This window comes from Macrosteles quadrilineatus, unplaced genomic scaffold (genome assembly GCF_028750875.1).
Source record: "Macrosteles quadrilineatus isolate MER2022 unplaced genomic scaffold, UCM_ALF_1.0 Scaffold_5__1_contigs__length_97177068, whole genome shotgun sequence".
Classification (NCBI taxonomy): Eukaryota; Metazoa; Arthropoda; class Insecta; order Hemiptera; family Cicadellidae; genus Macrosteles; species Macrosteles quadrilineatus.
In genome coordinates, this window is record NW_026542598.1 from 82,920,001 (window position 1) to 82,945,593 (window position 25,593).

The 25,593-nt window shown below is 35.4% G+C and overlaps 2 protein-coding genes across 3 annotated transcripts in view; one reads left to right on the plus strand and one right to left on the minus strand.

The window, feature by feature from the left end:
• The window catches only part of LOC128994969 (uncharacterized), a 115,334-nt gene extending 109,168 nt beyond the window's left edge, over positions 1-6,166 (minus strand). For both annotated transcript variants that reach the window (XR_008490934.1, XM_054419826.1), the window contains exons 1-2: positions 5,331-6,166; positions 846-917 (exon numbers count right to left, since the gene is read on the minus strand). Coding sequence is in view for 1 of the 2 variants with exons in the window: in XM_054419826.1 (XP_054275801.1) it covers positions 846-917; positions 5,331-5,690 (432 nt within the window). In the remaining variant the exon portion in view is untranslated. The remainder of the gene's footprint in view (positions 1-845; positions 918-5,330) is intronic.
• Positions 6,167-7,705: 1,539 nt separating this feature from the next.
• Positions 7,706-10,506, plus strand: LOC128995731 (transcription factor Adf-1-like). Its single transcript, XM_054420750.1, has 2 exons — positions 7,706-7,847; positions 9,965-10,506. Exons 1-2 carry the CDS (start codon positions 7,706-7,708, stop codon positions 10,504-10,506), a joined length of 684 nt encoding a protein of 227 aa, XP_054276725.1.
• Positions 10,507-25,593: the final 15,087 nt, after the last annotated feature.

The following is a 25,593-nucleotide window of genomic DNA, read 5'->3' on the forward strand; positions in this document are numbered from 1 at the left end:
ATTGATTTCACACTAAATAATTTCCCAATAGTTTTGCGTCACATTTAACATCTCATTCAAGGAACAGAAGTAGCAAAGACTTTAACGCTAATAATTTTGGTAGCTGTATACGTTTTTACCTTTGACTACTTGTATCCAATAATAAGTTAATGTTTTAACTGGATAGACTACAGAGTGTATATTGACGTTGTATTTATCTATGCGGTTTCAGTTCTATAATAGTCGACGGGGGACAGAACACATCCTTAAAATTTCAGTAGGTTGTCCATTCTTTGCTTCAATCGTTGGATTATGAAAACATTAACAGCAGCGCACATAACTTTTGTAAATTTTCCTTTGTCTTGGTACCGTTACAAGATTTTACTCCCGAAGGGAAGTGCAAACACTTCCCCGTCCCAGTTCCAGGAAGACGACCATATAATGGAAGGAAAGGCAGCATACATAGCACAACTAAATGTACACGTTGCATCCATTGTTTCTAGTTGCACTCATTTTTTGTTTCTCCAGCGAGAAGAGAGAACAATTGCAATGACGATGGAGCCAAATATTTTCTTGGTCGTTTGGGACTTTGTAAAACTCCCGAGATACCTTGTCATCCTCCGCGTTTTACTTATCTACTAACCGTTCATGTAGAATTTGAAATACACACAACTCCCAAGATTTTAACCACTAACGTAATTTGTTAATACTTTAGGTCTGTTGTTTAGTTCGAAACTTGTGGTTCATTGGGTTAATAAATGGTCACAGCTGATTTAGGTCAGTAACGAAACTAAACATCTGACCCACTCAACTCTACAATCACATGCAATACACTTCACAGCTACATGGAGAGTATTTGAGCCTACCTTTCTCGGAGATGTGTTTTCGTCTGACTGCGAAAATTCCAACTCGCCAGGTTTGTTGAACGAAACCTCCTGCTGGAAAACAAAATAGAGTATGATTATAGTGATACGACTAACCAAACAATCATCAAATCGTATCATAACTTACTGTAGTTTAATTAATAATGTAGTGATTTACGCTGTGCTTGAATCGTAAGGACGAAGTATAATAATTAGAGTCAGGTGTAAAACACCAAAATTAAAACAACTTCTTGCTTCGCCGTTGTCAAGACGATTTGAAATAGCTCTGCAGTTATAACGCATAAATTAGAATGTAATTTGTTTTCTTTTATAAGCTGTAAAATACGAATACATGAAGAAGTTTGCGGAATATGCTAAGTTAATAGTCTACCATAGATCGATCCTGAGTTGTTATACGCACTTCACAAAATTTTGGCGGTTTTATGGGAAGAAATCAACCCCCCACATGGGCCTACCTTTGAAAAAACTACACAACAGCTGAGGTTTGCTCAACGGTTTGTCAAAACGGCAGTCAGCTGCTACATACATTAAGCAAAAAAGGTAGTGGGGGGACTTCCCTCAAACCGCCTAAATTTTGCGAGCGAACTAAAAGTCAGTAGTTTAATTGATGATTCGAAACTGGATCCAACTGTCTCTGATTGGGCTTTAAAAAAATATCCTGGCTAGAAACAGCTGTTTCAGTCAGCAAGCTAAACCGATCATCTCACTCCATTCTACACTCATCCTTCACCCATATTTGGGCCACTTAGGTGCGCCATCATCTCAATGATTGACAATGATAATACAGTAGTACTGTAAATACTCTGACTATAGTATCACTGGTCTACTGTAAATAGAAAATATTGATACTGTAGTACTTTTACTGTTAGTACTCTAACCTGACATTAATTATTATAAGTAGATGTAGCCTATATTGTAAAAAATAATTCATCACTTTTTTATTCGGTCAAAAAAGGTAAACACCCGTTTTTTAGGGTAAAAGATCCATCTTCTTTATCCTAACCCCACTTTCCATAAGATGAACTATGATTATGCAATATATGCAATAATTATCAAGAGTTCATCTATAATAGTACCTATTTTTTACAGGCTTACACCGTTACTTTTTATTCAAAAATCTAAAAATCTGATGGTTCTTTGTTTGAGTTAATGTGATCACACGCTTACTAGTGAACCTACATTCCAGCACCACACGAGTAAGGTTTGAGGCTTCTGCCATAGAAAGGAGTATACAGACATTAAAGGGGTGTCTACTCCTTTAATCTATACGCACTTCAAGAGCTCATTGACGAGTAACGCAATAGTTTCTAACACGAAAAATCATCTAAACTCTAATCATAAATTGGTACCTAGTGTGGAAAAAATCTATATAGAGACTGACCGTTTTACTTTCTCACACGCACTATGCGTGAAGCGCGCACCAAATAGAATATTCATGTGGGCAAGTAGCACTGAGCAGTGTGCGTTATGTGGAGATAAGTTGATCATTAGGGCGATCAAGCTTTTGGGGTAATTAAATGCAAAAATTAGGAAACAGAGCCAGAGCGGCAAAAGTGTGGTACTAGGGCGGGGTGTGATTACCAATAGAGTTGTGGTAAACAAATTTAAGTTCCGACAATGTTTTAAGGATGTGTGAGCAAAATTTCGGAATATACTGCAAAATGTGCACGGTGTAGTAAAAGTCCACAAATATTTTCGAATATGTTTATGTTGCTGCAGAAAATTAAGAGAAATTTCAACAAAAAGTGTGAACAAGTAAAAAATTGGGTAATGGGGGTAGGTGTCAACATTTTCTACGAAACCTAAAGAGTTGTTAGCCTAAGGTGTTCGAAATTAAAATAAAACACTACCCAAAGACTCTAAATACACGGTGCATGAGTTAAGTATTAAAATGTTTTTTAATACTTTGGATTTTTTTGTTCGGAATAAATACTTCTCGATCCTATGATAAAACTCCTCACCATACGTGTGTATAACATTTTCCATGGATATCGTAAACCTAAGAAAAACATCTAAAACGGGTATATAGTCAGAAAACACAAAATTATGCTTGCTATTGTGTATGTTAAAATATGTTCAATCCCTCCTAATAATTGTTTAGTCCGTCGTGTAGTAATACTTGTATCTCGTTCCTTTCAATGTTCAACACACGAAATTGATGACTATTGTATATATCTAGCTGACCTCCTAGCAGGTACTAGAAAGGTACTAGGCAACATTTTTGAAACGGTTTAGTAGGAACAACGTACTGTGCAACTATTTAGCTCTTTTGGAAAACCTTATCTAGCAATAAGTTGGATTAGGACACTCTTTCTGTAGCCGGAGTTTGCAATCCTTTCTGCAAGATGTGTTCTCTACTAAGATGATTTTTTTTTCATATTCTACCCAGAGATTAATGAACTATTTTCCAAACCTCATTAAAATTATTAATTATGTAAAATTACTGACTAATCACTAAAAACATTATCGAATCTTCAATTTAAACCCCCACTTTATGTCAAACAACACTATCTCTAAGCTAAACGTTTCGATAAAGGTTTATTTTTAACGTTTTAAAAGCAGCAATGGATGCAGTGGTGCAACATAAACTTAGCAACATGAAGACCAAACAAACATTAGTGCACCGGAAGTAGTAACCATAGATGTTCAGCTTAGTTTGTGATCGGCTGCAAGTCTTTGTAGTGATTGGAGACCAGCCAAATGGGGACGACCCAATCCTCATTTCTCCCTCGTTTTTATAGAAACATCTCTGCGTTTTGGATGCATTGAATTTTAAATATTTAATCCACCTTAAAAGAAAGTATGTTCCAAGAATTGCAACAATTCGTAGTTAAATCTAAGTGGTAACAAAGCTACAAACTCATCTTTCAACAATCGTTGAGATTGTATCTGTGTTACAATTGCATTAATGTTACAATATTCTTAATAATCACCAAATCTATTAGCAATTAATTACCGGTAGGTTACATACCTACTAATTTTCCCAGCAAACCCTGAATGTGACATAAATCTTCCATATTTTTAACAAATACACATGGAAATATGTGGAAACTTAAGTTTTCTGGTGTGCACAAAAATCTATGAATCCAAGAGTTGATTCCCGGGTACGGTTTATACGGGGTATATGTGTCACCCCTGTGATCACTGGACGAGTGGATGCCCCTTTTTATAGGGTACCGGTATAAGTGAAATAGTCAGTTTTAAGGGGAAATGAAGTAAACTACCTTTTCAGCGACTCACGCTCCATTTCCTGTTCATAGGTTGGTATACCTACCTACCCAACAAAATACTCAGGTGATGATGATAGGTAAGAAACTGACACCTTTTCCTCACCTTCACCAGCTAGCTGACCTACAGAATGCTGAAGAGTTTTTAATCTACCGGGCTACAGAGAAACGCGGGTCAATTTCGTAGAAGGAAAAACTTATTTCTCAGAAAAATGAAATAACGCTGATTTGAATTTGGTTTTGTGAAATCTCCTTTTGGCCAAATCGATTGAAGCAACTCACTTGAAACAAACTTGATTTTTAATTTCGTAACATAGCTCAAACCTATTCCATGATAAAATAAATCCTTTATTATTATTAGGGTATTAGCCTATTATTTTATAGATTTGGTAGCCTGCCCATTACTCTTTTGATTATACCACTACAAAATATGACAAGCAATAATTTACATAGGCCTAGTTACCTAACCCTAATCTAATATTTTGTTAAAAAATATCTTTAGGTTGAAAAATGTTAATTAGCTAGTTGACAATGATAATAAAATAAGTTGATCCATATTTTAAAATCTATGAAACAGGGGTTGGTACGATTTCATCATGGATAAAACATAACTTACTCCCTTACAGTAACTTAGAATGTTTATGTTAGTATCTTGTGTTGATTTTAGTCTAGACGATTCCATGTAGGCCTAAATTTTATTGAACAACGGGGGCTAGTAACATCAAAATAAAGTATAGCCTAGGCCTAGTCCATTAATCCGTTTTGAAACTGGCCACAAGTAGGATACCTTATAAAACAGTCATAAAAACCAGGCAAGCAGTTAAGAATCGTTTAATAAAGACAAAGACAACACACTAAATCCACTTCCTCGGCGAAAAATATTGGCGACAACTCTTCGGAATATTCGTGGAAAGACTTACAGGCCTAATTATTTCTCAATGAGGCTATTTATAACGACATAAAACTGTTTGCTAAACCGTTTCAACATCATAAACTATAAATGCTGCATTATTTGTTTGTAGTGAGGTCACAGCTATCAATCTGCATTTAGAATGCACTAAGTACGTAGAGTATACAATTTTAGGAATCTAAATTTGTCACTTTGGCTTGGGCCATAACTGACAAGTGTTTACGTTATTCTTTGATGATCATATTTTTATTTGAGTTAAGTAAGTATTGGAGAAGATCAATTAACTATGAAAGTTATCTAAATCTAAAAGTTTAAGTTTATGACACTTACCTGTTTTCTTTTCCAAAAAGTAATCGCGTTGTTGTTTTGATTCCTTCCAGAGTTGGATTTGAGAAACTCCGGCTCGTATTTTGTATCGTAGAGTTTAGTTGAATATCCACGTTTCAGCGGGCTAGTGAAAACACCGTTTGCCTTATTTCCAGAAATGTTAAAATCGTTTGTTGGTGTTTTACTCTCGTTTTCATTTTCTTCGTCGATAGTACTGTTGTCAAAATAAACAAAGTCTAAGGACTTGCTTTGGTTAGAGTTACTAAACATAGATCTTGCAAAAGAGCTTTTGAAATAATGGCTAGAAACCTCTCGAGAGAGTTCAAATTTCGAAGCTGGTTCTTTTTCTACGTTATTTGCCATAATTAGGCTAAAATTGAATATATTTTCAACAGGATGAATCGAGTTTATAGAATCCAAACTAAGGCCTAACCTAAAAACACCGGCGTCGAAGATTTAAAAGCACACTTTTACACAGGTATTCAAGAACCATTGAAATTGAGTAATTAAATCTCCTAGCACACACTTTATTGAGCACCAAAACAACACACTGATTGAATAAATAAAAAATGTAACGATTGAACCGGCGAGTTTGGGAATTCACTACACTAAACACAAACCAACTAAAATTTGAATCAACTGACGGGTAGCGAACTGGCGGACTGAACTGACAGGCAGACAGCCGTGAACCATGTTAGCCAACATAACACTGCTCAGACAAATATTTCCCACATACATAGACAGACCTGAACTGACAAATACTTCGTAAACTCTTCACAACAACGATTTCTGTTATAAAAGGAGTATTTTTAAAATGTAGGAACTTCAGTAAAACCGCTATTAACACAATAACCGTACGAACACTATTCATAACCCATGCTTTGTTGTTGGCACAACTTGCTTCGCATCAGCTGATATTTCTGTAAGATTGTTAGAAGTTCGGCTATTAGCCGCTGCAATGTGATCGCACCACCTTACACTATTCGAAATCTGACGTCGGTAAATTTCACTTTACTTGTATTGTTGTGTTGTTCATTATTATTTGGATTTGGTCTAACTAAAGTTTTATAAATTTAGGTACTTTACAGTATAGTGACAACAGTTATAAGTCATAGCATCTATTTTTCTTCTTGTTGTTTTTCTCCTACGGGTTTTCGTGGGCTGACATTTGCCACTACTGTATTGTTTATAAAATATGAAGATGGCGTTTCGTACAATTGTTGTGATCTCAGCTCTTAACAAGAAATAATTTGCCAATAATATGATAAATTGGATTCAGATTGACGCGACGATTCCAATAAAAATTGATGAAGACATGTACTGTATGCGTAATATTTTTACGACTCTCTGTAATTTACCTATACAGCTCTGTAAAAGCTGTAATTAATTTCATTTCAAATGGCCGCGCGATATTGTTGTTCAACAACTAGACATCAGCGCAGTCGGACAGTGATAACTGGAACTATCAACGCTGTGCTGCATTGCCGACCTTCAATTACAACAATGGTTTGAATCTTCAATTTTTTCGTATCATAGGATACTGTAATTCGTATTTACAGGTTATGAATTGTGAATTGTGATTTCGTCAATTGATAGTATATTAGACTATGTTACGTCGTTATTAGTCCCGAAAATCGTCGTGTTTACCTGACGATTGTGGTCGTTACCGTGCGAGAAGAACGCGAGTGGGGAATTATCATACGAGTCCGGTAAACACATTTTGGACGTACGATTTTACGCTATACTACTCTAAGCTAACTTACAACACAATAAAATATCTGTATAAATTCTAATATTTCCTCACCTACTGAAGGACTAACAATCACTACTCCTAAGAGAAAGTTGTGTTTTTATTTATAGCCACTCAATGTCAAATATAATCAGCTGGTGTCCGATAAAAAACTACTTACAGTAGTACGTAATGAACCCCATTTGATTAAGCTGGCGGCAAACAGCTGTTGTGGACTAAATCCTTGCGTGGGAAGATCGTTAAAACAGTATATTGTAGTGTATTTCGTTTAATGTAGTGGTTATTTAATAGTTGGTTATGTCAGCTGTAAAGGTGTTGAGGTTTGTGTCCAGTATTTTATGTCCACTCGCCACTGCGCCGCTACGGACCAGAGTAGCCGACCGCCGGACCGTCCATTTCGTAATTCGTTCCGGATCAAACCGGAAACCATGCCCCACGCCGGGGGGGGGGCGGCCGGAGCGGCAATACAAAGCATCTAGTTTGGTGGGGGTAGCGGCACGGACATCCTCCCTAGTCCCTACGCATCCGTTCCCTCCCTCCAGCTGATGCAGCTGATGTTTCCACTGGTTGTAGTCGAGTGTTTTACTGTTCCTACTAGATTAGAACAGTTGTTTATTACCTGTTCAATATGTCTCGATGTGCAGATGTAGAGTTAATAGAGGCAGTGCGTTTATATGAACATTTATATAATTCGTCGGATAGGAACTACCACGACGCCTTTATGAAAGAAAACGCTTGGAGTGAAATAGCATCTATTGTCAACAGCAGTGGTAAGTAGTATTATATACTAACCAACCAAGTAGACTTCTCATCCCATTGTAAATTTAGCTTGTTTTTCGTGTCTAGTTCATGTCCGGTGACACTGGGCGTTAGTGTCGATATTGTTTCTATTATTTTAGGGTTATTTCATGATTTTGCTTTACTGTTTGGTTTGGTTATATAAATATGCCAATCGGGTACGAGTTATTGCTTATGATTATTAGTTTTATTAGGTTAAACGAGGTTTTAAATGGCTGAAATAACAAAAAAACAAATTGTAAACAAAACACGACTCTACAGTACACCGACAGAACTAAAATCAAATTGGCTTCAGCTGTTTATTTATTTATTTATTTATTTATTTATTTATTTATTTACAGACGGAAAACTCCATTTTCATACATACAATCATGGCAAGAAGTTTCATTCAACTTACATAGAACAATTCATACATCACATCAAGATGACCAGACTAAAGAACCCTAATAAATAAGAATGTATCAAAATATATCAATATATATAACAATAAGATACAAAAAATAACAATGAATAGCAATGAATAACAATAAATAACAATAAAAAACAATAAATAACAATAAATACAATAAATAATAACAATAATTAACAATCAACATGGGGAACAACAAATTTGGTAATTAGCTAACAAAATAAAAAATCAAAAAAACAAGTAACAGTAAACAACAACTACAGAAACAAAAAAGAAGGTAACAGTATAATGATCAACAGCAGCTAAGCGAAGAAACTCTTCAGCCCATTTCTAAAGACTTCATCGGACATGGAGAAGAAGTCCAGGTGTTCTGGAAGACAGTTCCCAAGGCGATGGAGACGTGGCATAGTGCTGTGGTACGCATATTGTGTAGAGCAATATCTCCTCTCAAACAGTTGTTTTGATCTTGTCGATTTCAACGCTCGAAGGTTCCATGAGGATGGGAAATTTACTTAAGGGAGTATGTTTTATCTATGGTTTTATCTGGTAGGATGAAGAACACTTTATTACTGATTATTATACAAAATATAGTATATGAAATGAATGATAAATGGTCCGCGTATATCAATCAGTTTAAATTGTTTAAACGACTTGTTCAAAAAGATCAAATAAGAAATAGCTTAAATATTACGAATAAGGCATAAGCTATCTTTTTGAACTTGTTATTGTTTCATAGGGAATTAAAAATGATAATTTAAAGTGTTCTTGACATTTTTTCATAAAATCAGCCGATTTTAAGTAGGTAATTTAAGTTTAAGTAATATTAAAATGACAACCATTTAGAAATTTTAAATTGAATCAAGATGAACTTTTTTTCCAACATGGGTCTTTTCTACCTAACATGCATAACAAGTCTCATAAAGATCAGTTAATAAAGTCCAAAGATAAAAATGTTTATGTAAAAAATACGAAATGGTGGATATCTGGTTAATGAAGCGATTTTGAAAAAATGTTATACTTGATTTTCCCTTTATTTTTTACCCACGAAACCACTACGTAAATTATGTCCCGACCTTTTTTGAACACTCTGTATAATTACTGTATGTGTACACACGCGGACATGAACACGATAACTTGAGTAATTTTTTCATCCGATTTTGATTAAATTTGGTATATTGGTGTAAGGTGGGATAAACTTAAATGCGTTCGCAAACCAGCATGATCGAACCATGGGAACGCTATTTTATGGGGGTTTTAATGAGGGTTTATGGGGGTTTTATGGGGTAAAAATTGGGTTTTCTCATTTTTTACCCCCAAACATAAAATTTCCCAATTTATTTATAGACCTTTTTAAAGAGATTTAAAAAAACAAATAATTTAGTATATCATAATGGTTTTGCACGGTTATTGGTAACGGAGAAAATTTAAAAAAATGTAAATTTAAAATTCCTATGTTATTCTTATGGAAAGTATTGTACGGTACATTTTTGTAGTTTGCTTGTTTATGGATATATTTTGATCAAACTTGGCAAATTTATTTATCTATACTTGAGATTCAGACATACTTTATATTTCATCCCAACCGTAGTCATCTAAAGATTTTTTAATTATGTATTTTTATAGGAACACGCTGTATTAATTTACCAAAATGCTTAATTCAATCAGAATATGTTGTTTCAGTTACCGAGTGCAAAAAGAAGTGGTTTTCGATTCGCGACAGCTACCGAAAGTCGCTGAAGAAACAAAGAATTTCAAGCGGACAGGCAAACCCCACAAAGCCTTACAGATATGCTGATTTGATGTCATTTTTAAAACCATTCATCAGTGAAAGAGAGCCAAAATATAACTCAGTTCTGCTTGAAAACTCGGAAGATCACGAACTGGAAGATCCTTCAAATGAACCAGCTGAACTTGATGCAGAAGTTTCTACAGTCAAAGATTTTAAGCAAGAGTCTATAATTGACCACAAGGAGCGAAGCCTTCCAATATACTCATCCCTAAATAGTTATTTACAGAAGAAAATTGACCGACAAGACAATAGAGCCAAAAAGGATCATCTGACGAAGTTCTTCGAGGCCATGGAGGCGACCGTGAGAACATTCAACCCCCTCTTGCAGGTGGAAGTCAAAAGCAAGATATCTTCCCTTGTGTCGGAGTATGAACTGGAAAATCTTAGAGCAGAGTCTTCTTTACTTCAGGCATCACATCATTCGCCATCTTAGATTCTTCAGGAGCTGCTACCAATCCAAACTCAAGACACCAAAGAATCCAACGGATATAATATTGAACTTTGAAAATGCAGTTGCTCATGGAAGCAAGTATTGTGATAAAATAAAATGACATAGGACGATGAGGAACAAACATAACCATTGTGGAATTCAAAGTGACATTTTTGTTTTAATTTAATTCAGTCGATTGCTTCTATGCCAAAATTACTCAAGCTATATTTTTATGTATATAATTTCATTTTTTCACCGCTCTACATTACATTGTGATTATAATGAAACTACTGTAATTATTTCAACTACTCTTCTACCCAGAGTTACTTTAAATATGATTGAACTTGAATAGCTTAAAACATCTTTTATCATGACATTGTTCCAGGAACAAAACCATTCGAACAATACGCTAAAAGAGATTTAATTTACTTTTAACTGTTTTAAGTATAAACAAAATAGCGTGTGGTCTTTTATTTATAACCTTGAATTCGTTTAAATTGTTAAAAAGACTGATTTATTAATTAAAAGCTATTGGTATATGTTTAAAGACGGTAAAACCTTTTTTACGCACTGCAAATGGTAAAAAAGTAAAGTATTCTGCAAGAAGACTTATCAATACGAGCTTTAAAATAATTAAATAATATGCATAAAGGTGTTGTTTGCGTCAAGAAAAACAATTTTCACGTAATTTATCATTTTATACTTCTATTTCACTTTAGAGCATCGTCGTTAGTTTCGCGATGTTTCAGTGCAGGGAGCCGAACCCCCACTGAACTCCGTTCTAGTGATTTATAGTGCTTCTAGTGCTAAGTGCTATTATAGGACCATGTCCTCTTCAACATGTGAAACCATTGACTATTGTGAAACGTAGCATCATCATAACGCCTGCAGTATTTAGGCGAAACTTTACAGCACATGTGTACTGCAAACTGTACAACTGTTATTGAAGGCGCTCTCAGTAACGCTACAAAATCTTTGTCTAGCATCTATAGGGGGTTGAGCACTGAAAGTGTAACGCATTTTGACTTCTGATTGTTATTGGACACATCTTGGAGATGACCAAAACCTATGTTGTCACCCAGCAGGTGCACAATTTGGGGACGGGGAAAGTAACATGGGGTATTCAGCATTGCTTATACAGAGTGTTCAAAAAAAGGTGACTTAGTGATTCCTTAGGTCAAAATAAATAGAAAATCAAGAATAAATTTTTTTTTTTTAATCGCTTCATTGCCCAGATATCCGCTATATTGTGTTTTTGAATAATTATTTTTGATCTTTTAATTTTTGCAACCGATCTTTCTGAAAATTGGTATGTACAGGTAGAAGAGACCATATTAGAAAAAATATTTCTCTTCATTCAACCTTAATTAACTTCCTACAAAATGGCTGATTTTGTGAAATAATAACAAAAACACTTTTATTTAGCATTTTTAATTCCCTATCAAACTGAAATATTACGATTTTTATTTGTAAAATTGGGGTAAACCTGCCTAGCCTAGCCTTATTTTCTATACTAAAAAACTTTTGCAAAACTTTTGTCAGCTAGCTTGACCATACTACTTTATAAACTGTAGAATCCCTTTATAAATTGAAATAGGCTAAAAAAAACATAAAAATTAATTTAAAATTTAAAATAAATAACATGGGCTTTATGGGTTGCCATGTTGGTAACGAAATAACAACAAAATATCAACAGAAAATCAAAACAAATTAAAGAAATTCCAATCACATTCTTTATTTTCAGTGTGGGGTGAAAACAGAGAAGTTTGCACAATGCATACTTTTGGTCGAGTTTTAGACCACGGGGCGAGCTTTCGTTCTACCCTATTTTACAACTACAAATCGTAATACAGTATTTTAGCTATTTCTTATTTTGACCCAAGGAATCACTACGTAAATTATGTCCCCACCTGTTTTGAACACTCTGTATATCGCAAACTAGACACGACAGAAACATGGTGTAAACTGCATTTCATTACAAACATTATAATCTATAAAAAGATTTTTTTTAGGAAAACCTCGTATCTGGTACATACGTTAAGTAATTAAACATTTTATGAAATTATTGACTGATTCAGGAACGGAAAATCTAGACCACTGCTACATGTTAATGGTATTGGGCCCAACACTTTGGAAAAAATCTAAAAAGTTGCATTTCCAAACTTGAACCCCACAAAGAAAGTAAATTTCCCCTTCCATGCTATTCTTAAGGGGGATAACATTGTGATTCACTGATTTCACATGCTAAACCCCATTCAATTATATCAATTATTTAAGATGGGGAAGCCACTATGTGCGTATTTATTTTACCCAAATGTGAATGAAGGATGAGTGTAGGATGAGCGGCGCGATCATGTAGTCTTAGCGACTAAAGCCGACTTAGACACAGCTGTTAATTAATAGCCCATACAGCTAATGGCAACTAAGGAACCTACCACTTTACTATAGTGGAATCCGACCCACATTTTTGCCTTGGTATTAACGAATTGGTCTAATTATCAGGATTGTACTGCGGATAGTTGTAGTACCAGTACTCACTATTAATTGCGGACGTTAATCCACACCAGGGAGTACCGTATTCACATTGCATGCCCATAATCATAAATATCCTCAATTCGTGACCTCCTAGTAGCTGGATTACAGGGAGACAACATAATTAAGTTTTGATCATCTCCAAGATGCCCCCAACATCAATCAGAAATCAAAATTCGTTACACTTTCAGTGCATACTCAACCCACAATACAATAAGATACAATACAATACAATAGATGCTCACTAATAAACGACATACTAATTTAAATTGTTCTATACTTTATATTGAGAAGGTAAGTTTGTTTATTCGTTGTATGTAGTTTTTTTGTGAAAACTTTATGTTTATGGTATTATCTATGTAGCAGCTTGTACATTGTACTATGTACTGTGTAGCAGCAACCAAAAAGGCGATTTTTGTCAATTTTAGGAAGGATGTTCTCTTTGTACGTTGGTATTAAAACTTACAGTAGGTAGTTGAATTTAAAATAAACTTAACAGAAAACTAGTAACATGCTTTATATGTTGAAAGCTAATACGAGCTAAAAAGCTGCAATATTATATTTGTAGGTGGATTACTTTAAGGATTAAAGCCCTAGAACGGCCTTTGCTCACCACCAACACTTTACAGCAATACTTCAGTTACTTCTTTAACTATGCGTATCAGTTAATAAACGAAATTTGCAAGTCCGCGAACTAGGTCAAGGTTACTATAACTTCGTAAAAAAATGTGTGGACAACCCGTTTAATTCTGCAACATGCTGACATGTCATACCAGACTAAACGTATTGCCCACACCTTTTTTTACCGAAATTTTGAAAAGTGAATTTACTGTGTCTGTTTTAAAGATTTCCAAGACAAAGATCCCGAAGCATCCCGGATAAGATAGTCCCTCTTTGTAGGGTGTTCGGGGTTTTCCATACCTCTGGGCAAACGCAAGAGGTATTTTGTATCTCCGCGTCTTATGATTATCCTATTGAACCCCAACCACTCGACAAAGAAGTACTTCGTACATCTTTTCATTTTTCTTATCCGGATTGGTTTAGGATCTTCTACTTTAAGTTCGCTGGAGAACGATGTGCTAGTCTCAGGACTTAAAACAGGAGAGTACACATCCTGGTTTAAATCACAAGTCTCGTCACTTCGTTCTCCATCGATTGCTCCATCGTTACAACGGTGACACAAAGAGAGAGCAAAACAAAGTTTTCTTATTCGAATCAGCTCTTTGCACTTCTCTGAAGGAGAACTACAATAGAATGGACGAGGCCGAGAAGAAGAAGAAGCACTCGGAGCGAAGTTTCTAGTTGAAGTTGAAGCCTGAAGCGGAGTGATGCCAAATGGTGTTAGTTGTGGACGTTGTGGTGAGCTCTTGTTACAACCAGTGTTGAATCTTTTGGAGTCCGATGCGTTTGAAAACACTTTTTCAGTAGCAGATGACTTGGATGGAGCATAAGCCATTGCAAATTGCAAGTAGAAGTTAGCAGAGCTGTGTTTTGTTTGTGACTACAGCGAGCAAGAGTAGCAGTAAGAATGCTGTGGCGCAGGCCAAGCGAACCACTATTTATACCCGTTGGGTGTGGTGGGGGGAGTTGCACCTGTGTGTGTTGGGTTTGGGTATAGTACTGTATGTGTGTGCGCGCTCACCTGCTCTGTTCACCTAATCGCCTCTTCGCGCTGTGTAGCCTGTGGGTGGCAAAAATTAGGGGTGGCAGATTTTAGGAAAAATTGAAATAATCATGTCATTTTACACTTTGTATGATAATAAAAATTCACTATCAGTTATCAAGACCTGTGAACTTGATCATTGAATTTATACTATTATTTTATACAATTTATGTAAATACACTACGCTACAATACCGTCGACTAGTGGCACAACTCGCAGAACACGACGCTATTAAGCTCTAATTAACTCCGGGATTCTATACGTAAAAAGAAACGGAATTAGGTCTTTAAGTGCCTATTTAGGTCTTCAACGGTTCACGTCTTTAATTGTCTGAAGGATAATTCGAAAATATACCATAATCGGCAATTAAAATATTTGTCAAATAGCATAGTCAAAGCATAGTCAAAATTTTAAATATTAGTCAATGCACAATTTTGCTGCAATTTGTTAACAATTGTTCTACATTCCAATGTATAAAAAGAATCTATTAAAAATTGTATACCTATAAAACTCATTGTTTATTGATTTCCACATTTCTTAAACGACGTATAAATGAGTCATTTTCAAATTAGTTTTTCCTTGATTGTAAAAACAAATCTTTATACAACATTCTCTAGTCAATGTCGTTTATTTTTACTGTAACACCAATTAAGATGAGAACGCATTTAGTCGAGGAGTAAAAGAATGTTCTTTGGAAAACACGTTTTACGTATATAATGAAATTGAGGAATTTTCAAATTCTTATGAAGATATATATCAAGAGACAAGCAGGCGTAAATGATTAATTCATTTCATCGTTGTAAAATGGTCATATCTACGAGACAGTAATGTACGGTACTGTTTTGATCACTCTAAAGTCAGGTCAACTAGTAAGTAAATTAGTAAATTGTTTGTCTTTTATGCGTATTTGAATTTTCAAATTTCTATTTAGGCGATATCGCAAAGAATCAATGAGTTTTTAGAAACAAGATATTCCCCCCCAAAAAAAAAAACTTTTATCATGGCAACTTTGAATTGTGCAAATATATTTTGATTTAAATATTAATTTAAGAAAAATTATATGTGTTTTAGGAGAACTATTCTATCTTTGCAAGCCAAACGAATATATTTTTTTTAAATCTGGACCCCTTTTAAACGAAACAGTACAATGAAGCTGAACTTTGGTCTTAGCCGTGATTTTCAACAAAACGTAATTACATTTCAACAAAAATATGATTAAAGAATTAGTGTACAGTAGAGTGAAATACCTTGAACAGCTTTGCTACCAAGACAATTGGTTTTACAGAGAAAAAAATCTCTTTCTAAACCTTCAATAAGGTTTTAGGGAACAATAGCGTGTGTACTTCAAAGCAAGCACTGATATGCCCTAATGCACCATCTCGCTATCGTCTAATGGAACACTAGAGCAGCTAAATATAGCCTCAGTCGCTGGAGAGCACCGGGATAGTGGCGTCGGTGTCAGTGAAGCGTGTGGTCATGATACCCCTGGGATACGCAGTGCCCCGTGGACCCGAGGGGGCGAAGACCTTGGAGTGTGACGAACACCCCAGTTCATCGGCATACCGGAGTCTTCACATCCCAGAGGTTCTGGCTTTTCAGGAGGAGCTTCAAGATGTGTCAAATCGAATGGAACAATCTACAGAGCTTTTGGACCCTTTGTTTAGTTTAAGTCTTTTAAATCCTGTGATGTCCTTGAAACCAAACGATTCACTAGTTTTAGAAACTTTTAACTCTTCACAAATTTCTCAACCTCTAGGACCTTTAATTTCTTCAGAAACGGTGAAACCTTCACTCATTTCAGAATCATATAACCCTTCCCTTCTTTCAGAGACTTTTAATCCTTCGACTCTTTCAGAGACTATAAGCCCTTTACACCCTTCAGAAACTTTGCCTTTAAACCTTTTAGAACCTTGGCATCTGTTACACTCTTCAGAGCCTTTAAGTCCATCAATCCTTTCAGAATCTTTAAACCACCCATTGAAATCCTTAAACTCTTCACTCCTTCCAGAAACCTTGCACTCTCCCCACAGTTCCAAACCTTTGAATTCATTGCCCTCTTCAGACTCAAGCCCAATAATGCATTCCTCATCACTCCTGAAGGCCAAGATCAGAACCCCTTGGCCCAGAGACCCTAACTCTCGTCTGCCTCTCGCCATCCGCACTGGGTTCATGGATCAAGACACCTTCTTTCAGTTTTATGGTCGTAAGTGAATTGATGTTGTAAAGTGATGTAACTTTATGTCGTGGTTAAAAGAGATAGATTTCCTCGTCGCCAGTATAGTAATAATGAAAACAGCTGATACTTAAACCAATTCATGGAATTCGACAATGTAACGGCCACGAAATCGTTAGGTTGCCAGTTATTGAGAAAAAGAGTTCATGGATGGAATTCTTTCAAATTTGTCATTGACACTACTAAATATTATGTTTTTAACATTATGTTAATGTTAAGGTCATGGTATAAGCAGCTCATTTGTAAAATAATTAAAAAGAAATACTAGCCCAATGATAGCGTCTTGAACCCAAGGGTTTTAACTGAAACACCAGATATTTGGGGTTCGAGACCGACGATCTATAGTTTGTACCACGAATACTGTACTTGGTTTTTTTCAAACCGATAACGTGGGCGATTTGGGATAGGACCTACTTTGGCCAATGAGTACACACTTTATTCATTGGCCGTAGATAATAGGTCTTACTGTATTCCTGCCTGCCTTCGTTATTTGAACAAACTATTACTGCAGTCACTTCTAGCGTGTCCATGTAACTACCGTAATGGTGCTTCATCTTCTCCATAAGTAAAGAAAGGGCAAGTGAGGTTAAAAAATTACAAAAATAATTTTTCATCATATTATAAAAAGGCAAAATTCTACTTGCATTGTTACGAGTTGATATTTGAAGTAGTTTAATGTATATGTCCAGTAGACATATAATTTTTTAGTATGTGTTAACAAATAATAAGCTGAGAAACAATCAGGGACACCGGAGGTGTAATTTTATAGTTTTCCAGACAAGATAGGAGCTAGCGGGTAAACAGTGAGTGAGTTCACAACCTAATCTCCCATAAACCGACTCTTAAAATATCTACGTTACATCTCCAATCAACACTGTTAAATGCATTGATTGGAAAGAGCAAGACATGGTCCAGAGATGCTGTCGCATTCAATGGGTTCTAAATGTCATGTCTAACGATTTAATGGCGTCACACACATGGGAAACGACACTTCATTTTGACCTCGTTCCTCTTTAACCTTCGTCTACACATGAAGACGCCCGTACAATCTACTAGACAGTAGGACAACCATAAAATATTTTTAACCCTTAAAGTAGCCTCAATTGTTACATATTTAAGGTTTCTATGCTCATTGATACCATGTAATGACATTTTTAAGTGATTTTAAATACTTACAGATAACATTTCCAAGTTTTAGTGCAGTCAGGGCATGAGTCTTTGTGACTAGCCTATTTTACAATCAATTTCAACCCAATGAATGGTCAATAGATTCCATGAGAGCTGGTTTTGTAGGACCATGTTTACACGCTGACGAATAGAGTACTGAAAGAAAGTAGATATTCAACATGAGTCTCCTGTTGCCAGTCTAAAAACCCTATACTAACCATCCTCCAAAATAAGGTTCTAACCACATAAACATCACAATTTACCAGCTGACCAATAAGGATTATAAATCTACAGGGATATATTTCATCCATCTGAAGCCGGAAATTTTGTTTTAAGTCTCTTTTTAGATTTCTTATGTTTTTTAGCTTGATTATTTTCATATTAAACCAACATAAAGCAAAACAGATGGACCCGTGTCCTCATAAATATACAGTAGTGTAAGAAAGAAGCAAAAAGGTATTTGAAATTCCTCTAAACTCCGTCAACTTCCACCCAAGCAAGACCCTCCTACTACATATTATTAGGAAGCTATGGACGACAACAAGGGATTATTCATTGTTAACCTGTTTATGATTTTTAACATGTAGCTGTCCTTTAACATGTCACATGACCTGTATGTAGGCTAGTTGGGTAACACAACAATGTCAGGTGTTGGGTAAGTGACCATCTAGGGCTACGACTCGGCTTTTTGTCCTGTCAGGCTGCATTGCAAAATCGCGACGCAGAGATACTGCTGATAAGTGTGTGATAGGAAAGTTATGCTGCATGCAGAAAGTGCGAGAGAATGCAATGTCTGTGTATGTTGTGTTATCAATGTGTGTGCAATGACCCTGAGTGTTAATTGGCATGTTTTAGCTAGTGTTAGGGAATAAGACTGTAGGTCTCATGGTAAGACATAGACCCAGGACAAATGTCCCCAGATGCCAAAAGCACCAACCGTTCAAATTCATATATGCAGTGAACTTGTGTTTGTTAGCACGATAAAGGTCGTCTGATTATGATAAAGTTTTGTACAAATGTGTAAACCTACATTTATTCGAACAAGTTCGTGCACCACCATGATCGGACAATGGGGTGTCATGGTATAAAATGGGGTTTACCATTTTGGCCACCAAAACCTCAAATTTTGAAGTTTCTTTCTGATCTATTTTGTAGAGCTTAAAAAAAATAATTTACTATATTGAAGCACTGTTCAATATAGTGAAATTCTCTTAATCTGCAGATTTGCTGCGGCGGAAGTATCCGTTTTGTTTTACACCATTGTAGATACAGTATCACTCCAGCTGAATTCAGACAGGAAGATTATTTTAGTTTGGAGACATTTCAACACATTTATTGCCCACACGGTCTCACTCTGTCCTAGTTTCGGTCATCCAGTAGGCTTTCTAACGTCATCAGGCCGCAAGTTATTGGACAGATGGGACAAGCTTGCGTCAGAAGAAGAGGTCTTTCCACATTTGAGGAATACAGGTCTTTATAGCCTTCAGTATACAACCATCATACATAACCTTTCAAGACGTTGAATTTCATTGAATAAGAAATTTGACAGTAGATTCTGCAAAGCAAATAGACTTGTAATGTTACACATTCTTACCCAGCTATATGCTTGAGTCAGCTAATATCAAGTCAATATTTCTCTCCAAAACAGAGTACTTTTTATTACAGCATTTTCTTCACGCTTTGGTATATAAATGACAGGAAAAGAAAAAGTTTACATATTAGTCTTCCGTCATGTTGAAGTTGGTAAAACGTCATGATATGAGACAAAATTGCTCTTTACTTAGCCTACATGAAATCCACAATTTTAGAACAAGTTATTATTCAATTTAGCCTATTGGTTTTAATATTTATCAACATAGGTATTGAAAACACACATTATGTATATTACATATTTGTCACTATTGTCTGCTGAATTTATTCTGTCCCTTTTCACTAGGCCGATAGTTCAAATTTCTCTTCTTGCCAAACTTCTATTTCACAGAAAGGATTCTATACACAGTCACAGCGGATTCAGCCAATTTTGAAGGTGTTGTCCAATGTTAATGCAAATTGGTAGCGGAACTAGGTGTGTTGTTGCCCACCAGCTTCTCTGCCACTCTACCTTAACGCACAGAGAAGTAAATTACTTTACAGTAATAATTACTAGTAATACTTATTACTTCTCTGTCACTCTTCGGTACAAATGGTCGAGTAATTTGGGTTATCATTTCATTACACACGCAATATTGCCCATCTTAACAGGGTTCAAAAACTTGTTTTCGACGCTCAGATAAAGCAACAGGCCTACTCTCTTACCTTTCAAAGATTATGTTTGGAGACAGTTATTATGCGAATAAAACTACTAATTTACAATGAAGTAAATTCGTAGATTTTATTTCTAACATAAGGAGTGATTTGCCTACCTTAATCAGGTTGCAATCATCTAGTAGCCTATTCAAAATCCTTTTCATAAACTGTTTTGTCTCTTGTTTACAATCTGACAGTAGTCAATCATTCAACTACAGGATCAGCTGTTAAATTACAACTAACATGTAACCCGTTAGAAAAATTTGTCAGCATCACTGAATATTCTAGAGCAAACTTTTGAAATTGACTAAACAGTAGGGGACGAAGCCCTAAATAAAATCTCCCTTTTAGTTACGATTTGTTACTCATCTAAAATGTCAAACAAGATTATTTGACCCTTTAACAAGATTATTAAAATTGTAATTTCCAAATTTCAGTTTCCTCACATCGTCAGAACACAGAAAACCTATAAACCCCGAAGTAACTTGACCTCCGGACTAGCGCGGGCGTCTTAGGAGGTCTTTTAATCCGCAGAAATAACTAGATGTGATAACTGCGCTGCTCCGAGAGTGGTTAACCTTGACGGGCCCTCCACCTACACACACACACAGGAGGGCCCCGGGCCCCGTGGGTAGGGCCCGCTATATCTGACTGTGGGTGGCAAACCTTCATCTGCAATTCGCATCTCACAACCGAGGATATTCGTCATGGATTTTCCGCTCTACTTCCAATCTTGTATCACTGGAGACACGTTTTTGGAGTCTATTGTGGACTAGTAAATTTAAGATTGGGAGGGGAAATGTTTTACGTAAAAACTTGTCTCATTGTCATCATTATCATTACTTTTGAGACGCCCTTAAGGCGAGCATTTGAAGATGAATATTAATGCACGATTAGTCTAGAATGGAGTCAGATGATCTTTGTAGCATTGTTACTGAATAAGATAAGCTGTTTCTTTAGTCAGGATCATTCTTTAGAAAACCAACGGTTAAGAACAACTGGGTCCACTTACGAACAAGTGACTGACTTGACTTCTCATGATGGAACTGGCAGCCTTTTGATTGTGAGGCGAGTACGTTGACCACAAGCTATCCATTTATTTAAATACACTTAATATGCTCTAAACCATTAAATCCGAATAAAAATGGCCGAAAGTCATGCATAACATGTTCTGTAGCCTAAATGTTAATCTTAGACAAACTATCTACACCCGTAGATTACAAATACAGTAAACCCATCTATTTATAAACTATGGCTTTACCTCAGGTTTTGGTAATGAACCAAACAGGCTAATGGAGAGGTTTGGGATTTAAGTGCCTGACATGAAGACTATTAATGTAATCCGATTCGTAGATACGGGCTCAAGAGGCATATTTCTAGAGCAGTCTCATTAGGTTCTTCATCCACTAAAAGTCAAGATCAACTCCTTAAAGATTTATCATCATTCAAATAGTGGATCTGCTGAATATAGCAGAGAAGTAAATGGTACAGTGACATCCCAATTATTTACTTGGCATAAATGAACTTCTTTAGCCGGATATATAAAAATTATTGTTTTTGTAGTTTCTAATATTTTTATTGGTCATACTACCGCGTAAAAACAAAGGACGCAGGAAAATAATGAAAAATTGCTACAATGGTGGCAGTGGTGGTCCCAGGATTTCATTTGGGGGGGATGACCACCGGGGGGTCTGGGGGTTACGGAATATCTTCCAGAAAAAAAGGGGGTCCGGACCCACCCCCCGGAAAAAAATGTGGAATTGAAAGCCTAAAAACGTATTTTATACGTATTTGAGCTCTAAAATAGCCCAAGCTAATAATATTCATGTTAGCTAATAAATTATAAAATAATTCGGGGGGGGGGGGATATTCCTCCCTGATTTTACGATTTTAACCTGCAACTCAAGTACTACTGTAGTAATACAGTAGTAGGGGTTTTCAACAGCGTCCGTGTGTCCAGTTGCACAACGTGATCATGAATGCTGCCAGAGAGTTAGATCAGCCCTTTGTTAGGGTGGAGTATAAAAGACTCACATCAATCGTTCTTAAACGTTCTAGTACCACGATAAATCATATACTGAATAAGCACAAATCAGTCTTTTCAGACCAGTAACTAACTATTTATAAATATCTAATCATCATCGCAATCTTAAAATCGTTACTTTTTGTGTGTCCCATCTTCACATCCTAGGACGCTCGGTTCTAGTGCGGAACTGTTTTTACACATTACTTTTAGGCTAGACATAGAAACAAAAACGGTATGGATAAAAACATAAGCAAATCACATCGGTGTCGTGCCAGAAGCGACCGTGCCAGAAGCGACCCGTGCCGCTAGCGACCCACCAATTTTCTACCGTGCCGCTAGCGACCCAAGAATTTGGAGCGGGAGGCGAGTATACATTAACGCCGATTCAACTTATATTCTTAACAAAAACTAAACAGAATTTCACTATAAAACCATTAAAACGATTTGCTGTCACATTAAATACATAACAAAGTACTCCCGCGCAGCAGTCCTGCAGACTAAATTTATTCCCTCTTGGGGAAGAAATAATAGTTTTTATGTAAATTGTATCAAATAATTCATACGAGTATACATTTACCAACACATATCCATAAATAAAATGAGCAAACTATAACAGTTTGTAGACTCCAGGTGCATTTATGGTAATAGGCCTATTTATTTTTTTATTCGTTCGTGTATGTGGGTGTGAAAGTTTATAGACATTCGTAAACAATGATAAGTATTTTTTTCCAACTGCAATGTTTTGACAATGGCGGATACAAGCCGAAACATGTAAACAACCTACTATTTGAGCTGTTTGTCGGATTATAACGTATGTAAACCTATTTATCACATTGAATATTGCAGCTCAGGAGCTAGAATGGAAATGAATTATAACCAAATTACTTAAATTACAAATTACATATATTTTTTACGAATGGTGTTTTTGCTCTCTCGGGGCATCAAAACGAAAAATAAAATAGGTCCCGGGTCTAGGTCTTTCAATGAGACCTACGGTAATAGCTTATTCCCTAAATGGAAAAGAGTATTCTAGCACAACTACTGTAAATAAAGAAGATTTTGATTTTACTGTATGGCAGCTTACAACCCCTGATGTTGTTGACCTGCTATGACGAAAAATGACTAAGACTCTACTAACTCAAAAATAACAATATGAGGCAAGAAGAGGGTAGGAATTTATTATAGAAAAACTCTATATATTTATAATGACGAAGCTATCTATACAGCTGATGATTTAGATAAAAAAACTCCCCAAAAAAATTAAAACGCTTATAAAAATTGTGGCTTTTGTTATGCCTATAATCCCGGTTATGTCACAAATCTATTTTACTTATTTAATACGCAAGCATGTTTTTTTGTGACAATTACTCCTCCGAAACTACTGAACCGATTGACATGTTTTTGGTGTCATTGGAAAGAGCGTAACGTGAAGTTGTGCAGGAAACTTTCTTTTTAGGGAAATAATCAGAGAGTGAGGCCCTGGGGCCCTTTAAAGTTTCGTATTTCTCCATAAGATTAACATGGGAAACAAAAATATTGTTATGAAACTCCAGCTGTTGTCAAAAATTAAAAGTGAGAAGAAAAACATATGTTAATTTTAAACAGTCAATAAGTTTGCTAATTTTACAGTTTGCTACAAACATTTACTGACTTGGTTGAAATGAAATATTTACTACTGTATTTAAATTCGGGTTGGCGTAAATATTACAATGGAAAAAAGCGAGAGAGCCTGAAAATTGATATATTCTGTTATGTACATCTTGAATATTTCCATAATCGTTGGATCGAATCCTTTAAAGTAATCAGAAATTATGAACGTTATTCCTTTTGAAATAACGCCTCTAATACTTAGAAATTGCTCGAATTCGAGCAACAGGGAGACTAGTATTGTTTCTTTTGCACCTGCTAGTATGTTGTGGTAAATGTACGATTTGTATATTTGTAAATATATTTTTTTTTATTTAATGATATAAACTATATTGTCTATTTTTATTGTTTTTATATTTTTGCACTGTTAGATAAAATGTGTAGGTCAATAAATCCATTGCATTGTTATTAATTATCTGTCATAGGCTATATCATCAAACAGTTTATTGCTCTTAACTCATCTTTATACAAATCTTGTTTTTTTTTATGCCAACTGTTATTGTTACACAAATAAAAAAATAAAAAACTTTGTAGCCAGACTGTTTTTTACTAAGAAAGTCCCTATTTGATTGGCTGTGTTTTCTGAACTGAAATATGTATTTCCTAAAGATCAATTTCAGTATTTCATTTCAGTTTCGAAATATGTTTTGGAAATACAATTACTTCTATTATGCAGTAAATTAGGGGGAAGGGAAGGAATCATTTATAAACATCGGAGGGCCATTTTAAACGTAATGAAATACAATAAAATAACAATAACAATAATAATAACAAGCTGTTGTAATTAGGCCTACGCTTTACAACGGGTAGGACGTTGAAGAAAGAGTCCAACTATCTATTTCAAATCCTAATCCAAACATAATATGTTAACAATTGTTAACACGTCAACTTCATTAAACTCCAAGAAGCCACTATCTCCAAACAGGCTAGTAGCAAAAATCCAAAGTTTGACGATTCGAATGGTTTCTGCTTTTTGAATTTTGAAAATGAACAAGCATTTGACATAAAACCACATTAGGACAGGACGACGTCTGTCGGGCCAGCTATTGTTTTATATATATATCTATTTTTTTTTCAATTTAGAATATTTATTTACTGATAGAGGAAATTTCTCACGCACGGGCAGTAGCCTATGTGAGAGGAATTTCATATTTAATGACTATGTCAGTATATTATTACATAACTATGGCATAATTATAAAATATGTACTGACAAAGTATTGTAACATAGTATTTTACTTACTGAAATAAACATTATTTTGATTATATTTGATAAACTACCTCCATGTGAAATTTTATTTAGATCTTTTGAGTGGTTCCCGTGCGATTAAGTAGTAGACCTATACAAACACACATCCACCATCTCATATTTACATATTTATTTAATAAATTGAAAAATAAAGAAAAGATAAGTTAATAGATTATATTTGGCTCTTATAAAATGATAAAAATTTAAGAAAAATTGTTTGATTAAGTTACCACACATAACTCGAGACTATGCTAGCAGCTGGTAAATAGAGATGCTAAAACAGCTCTT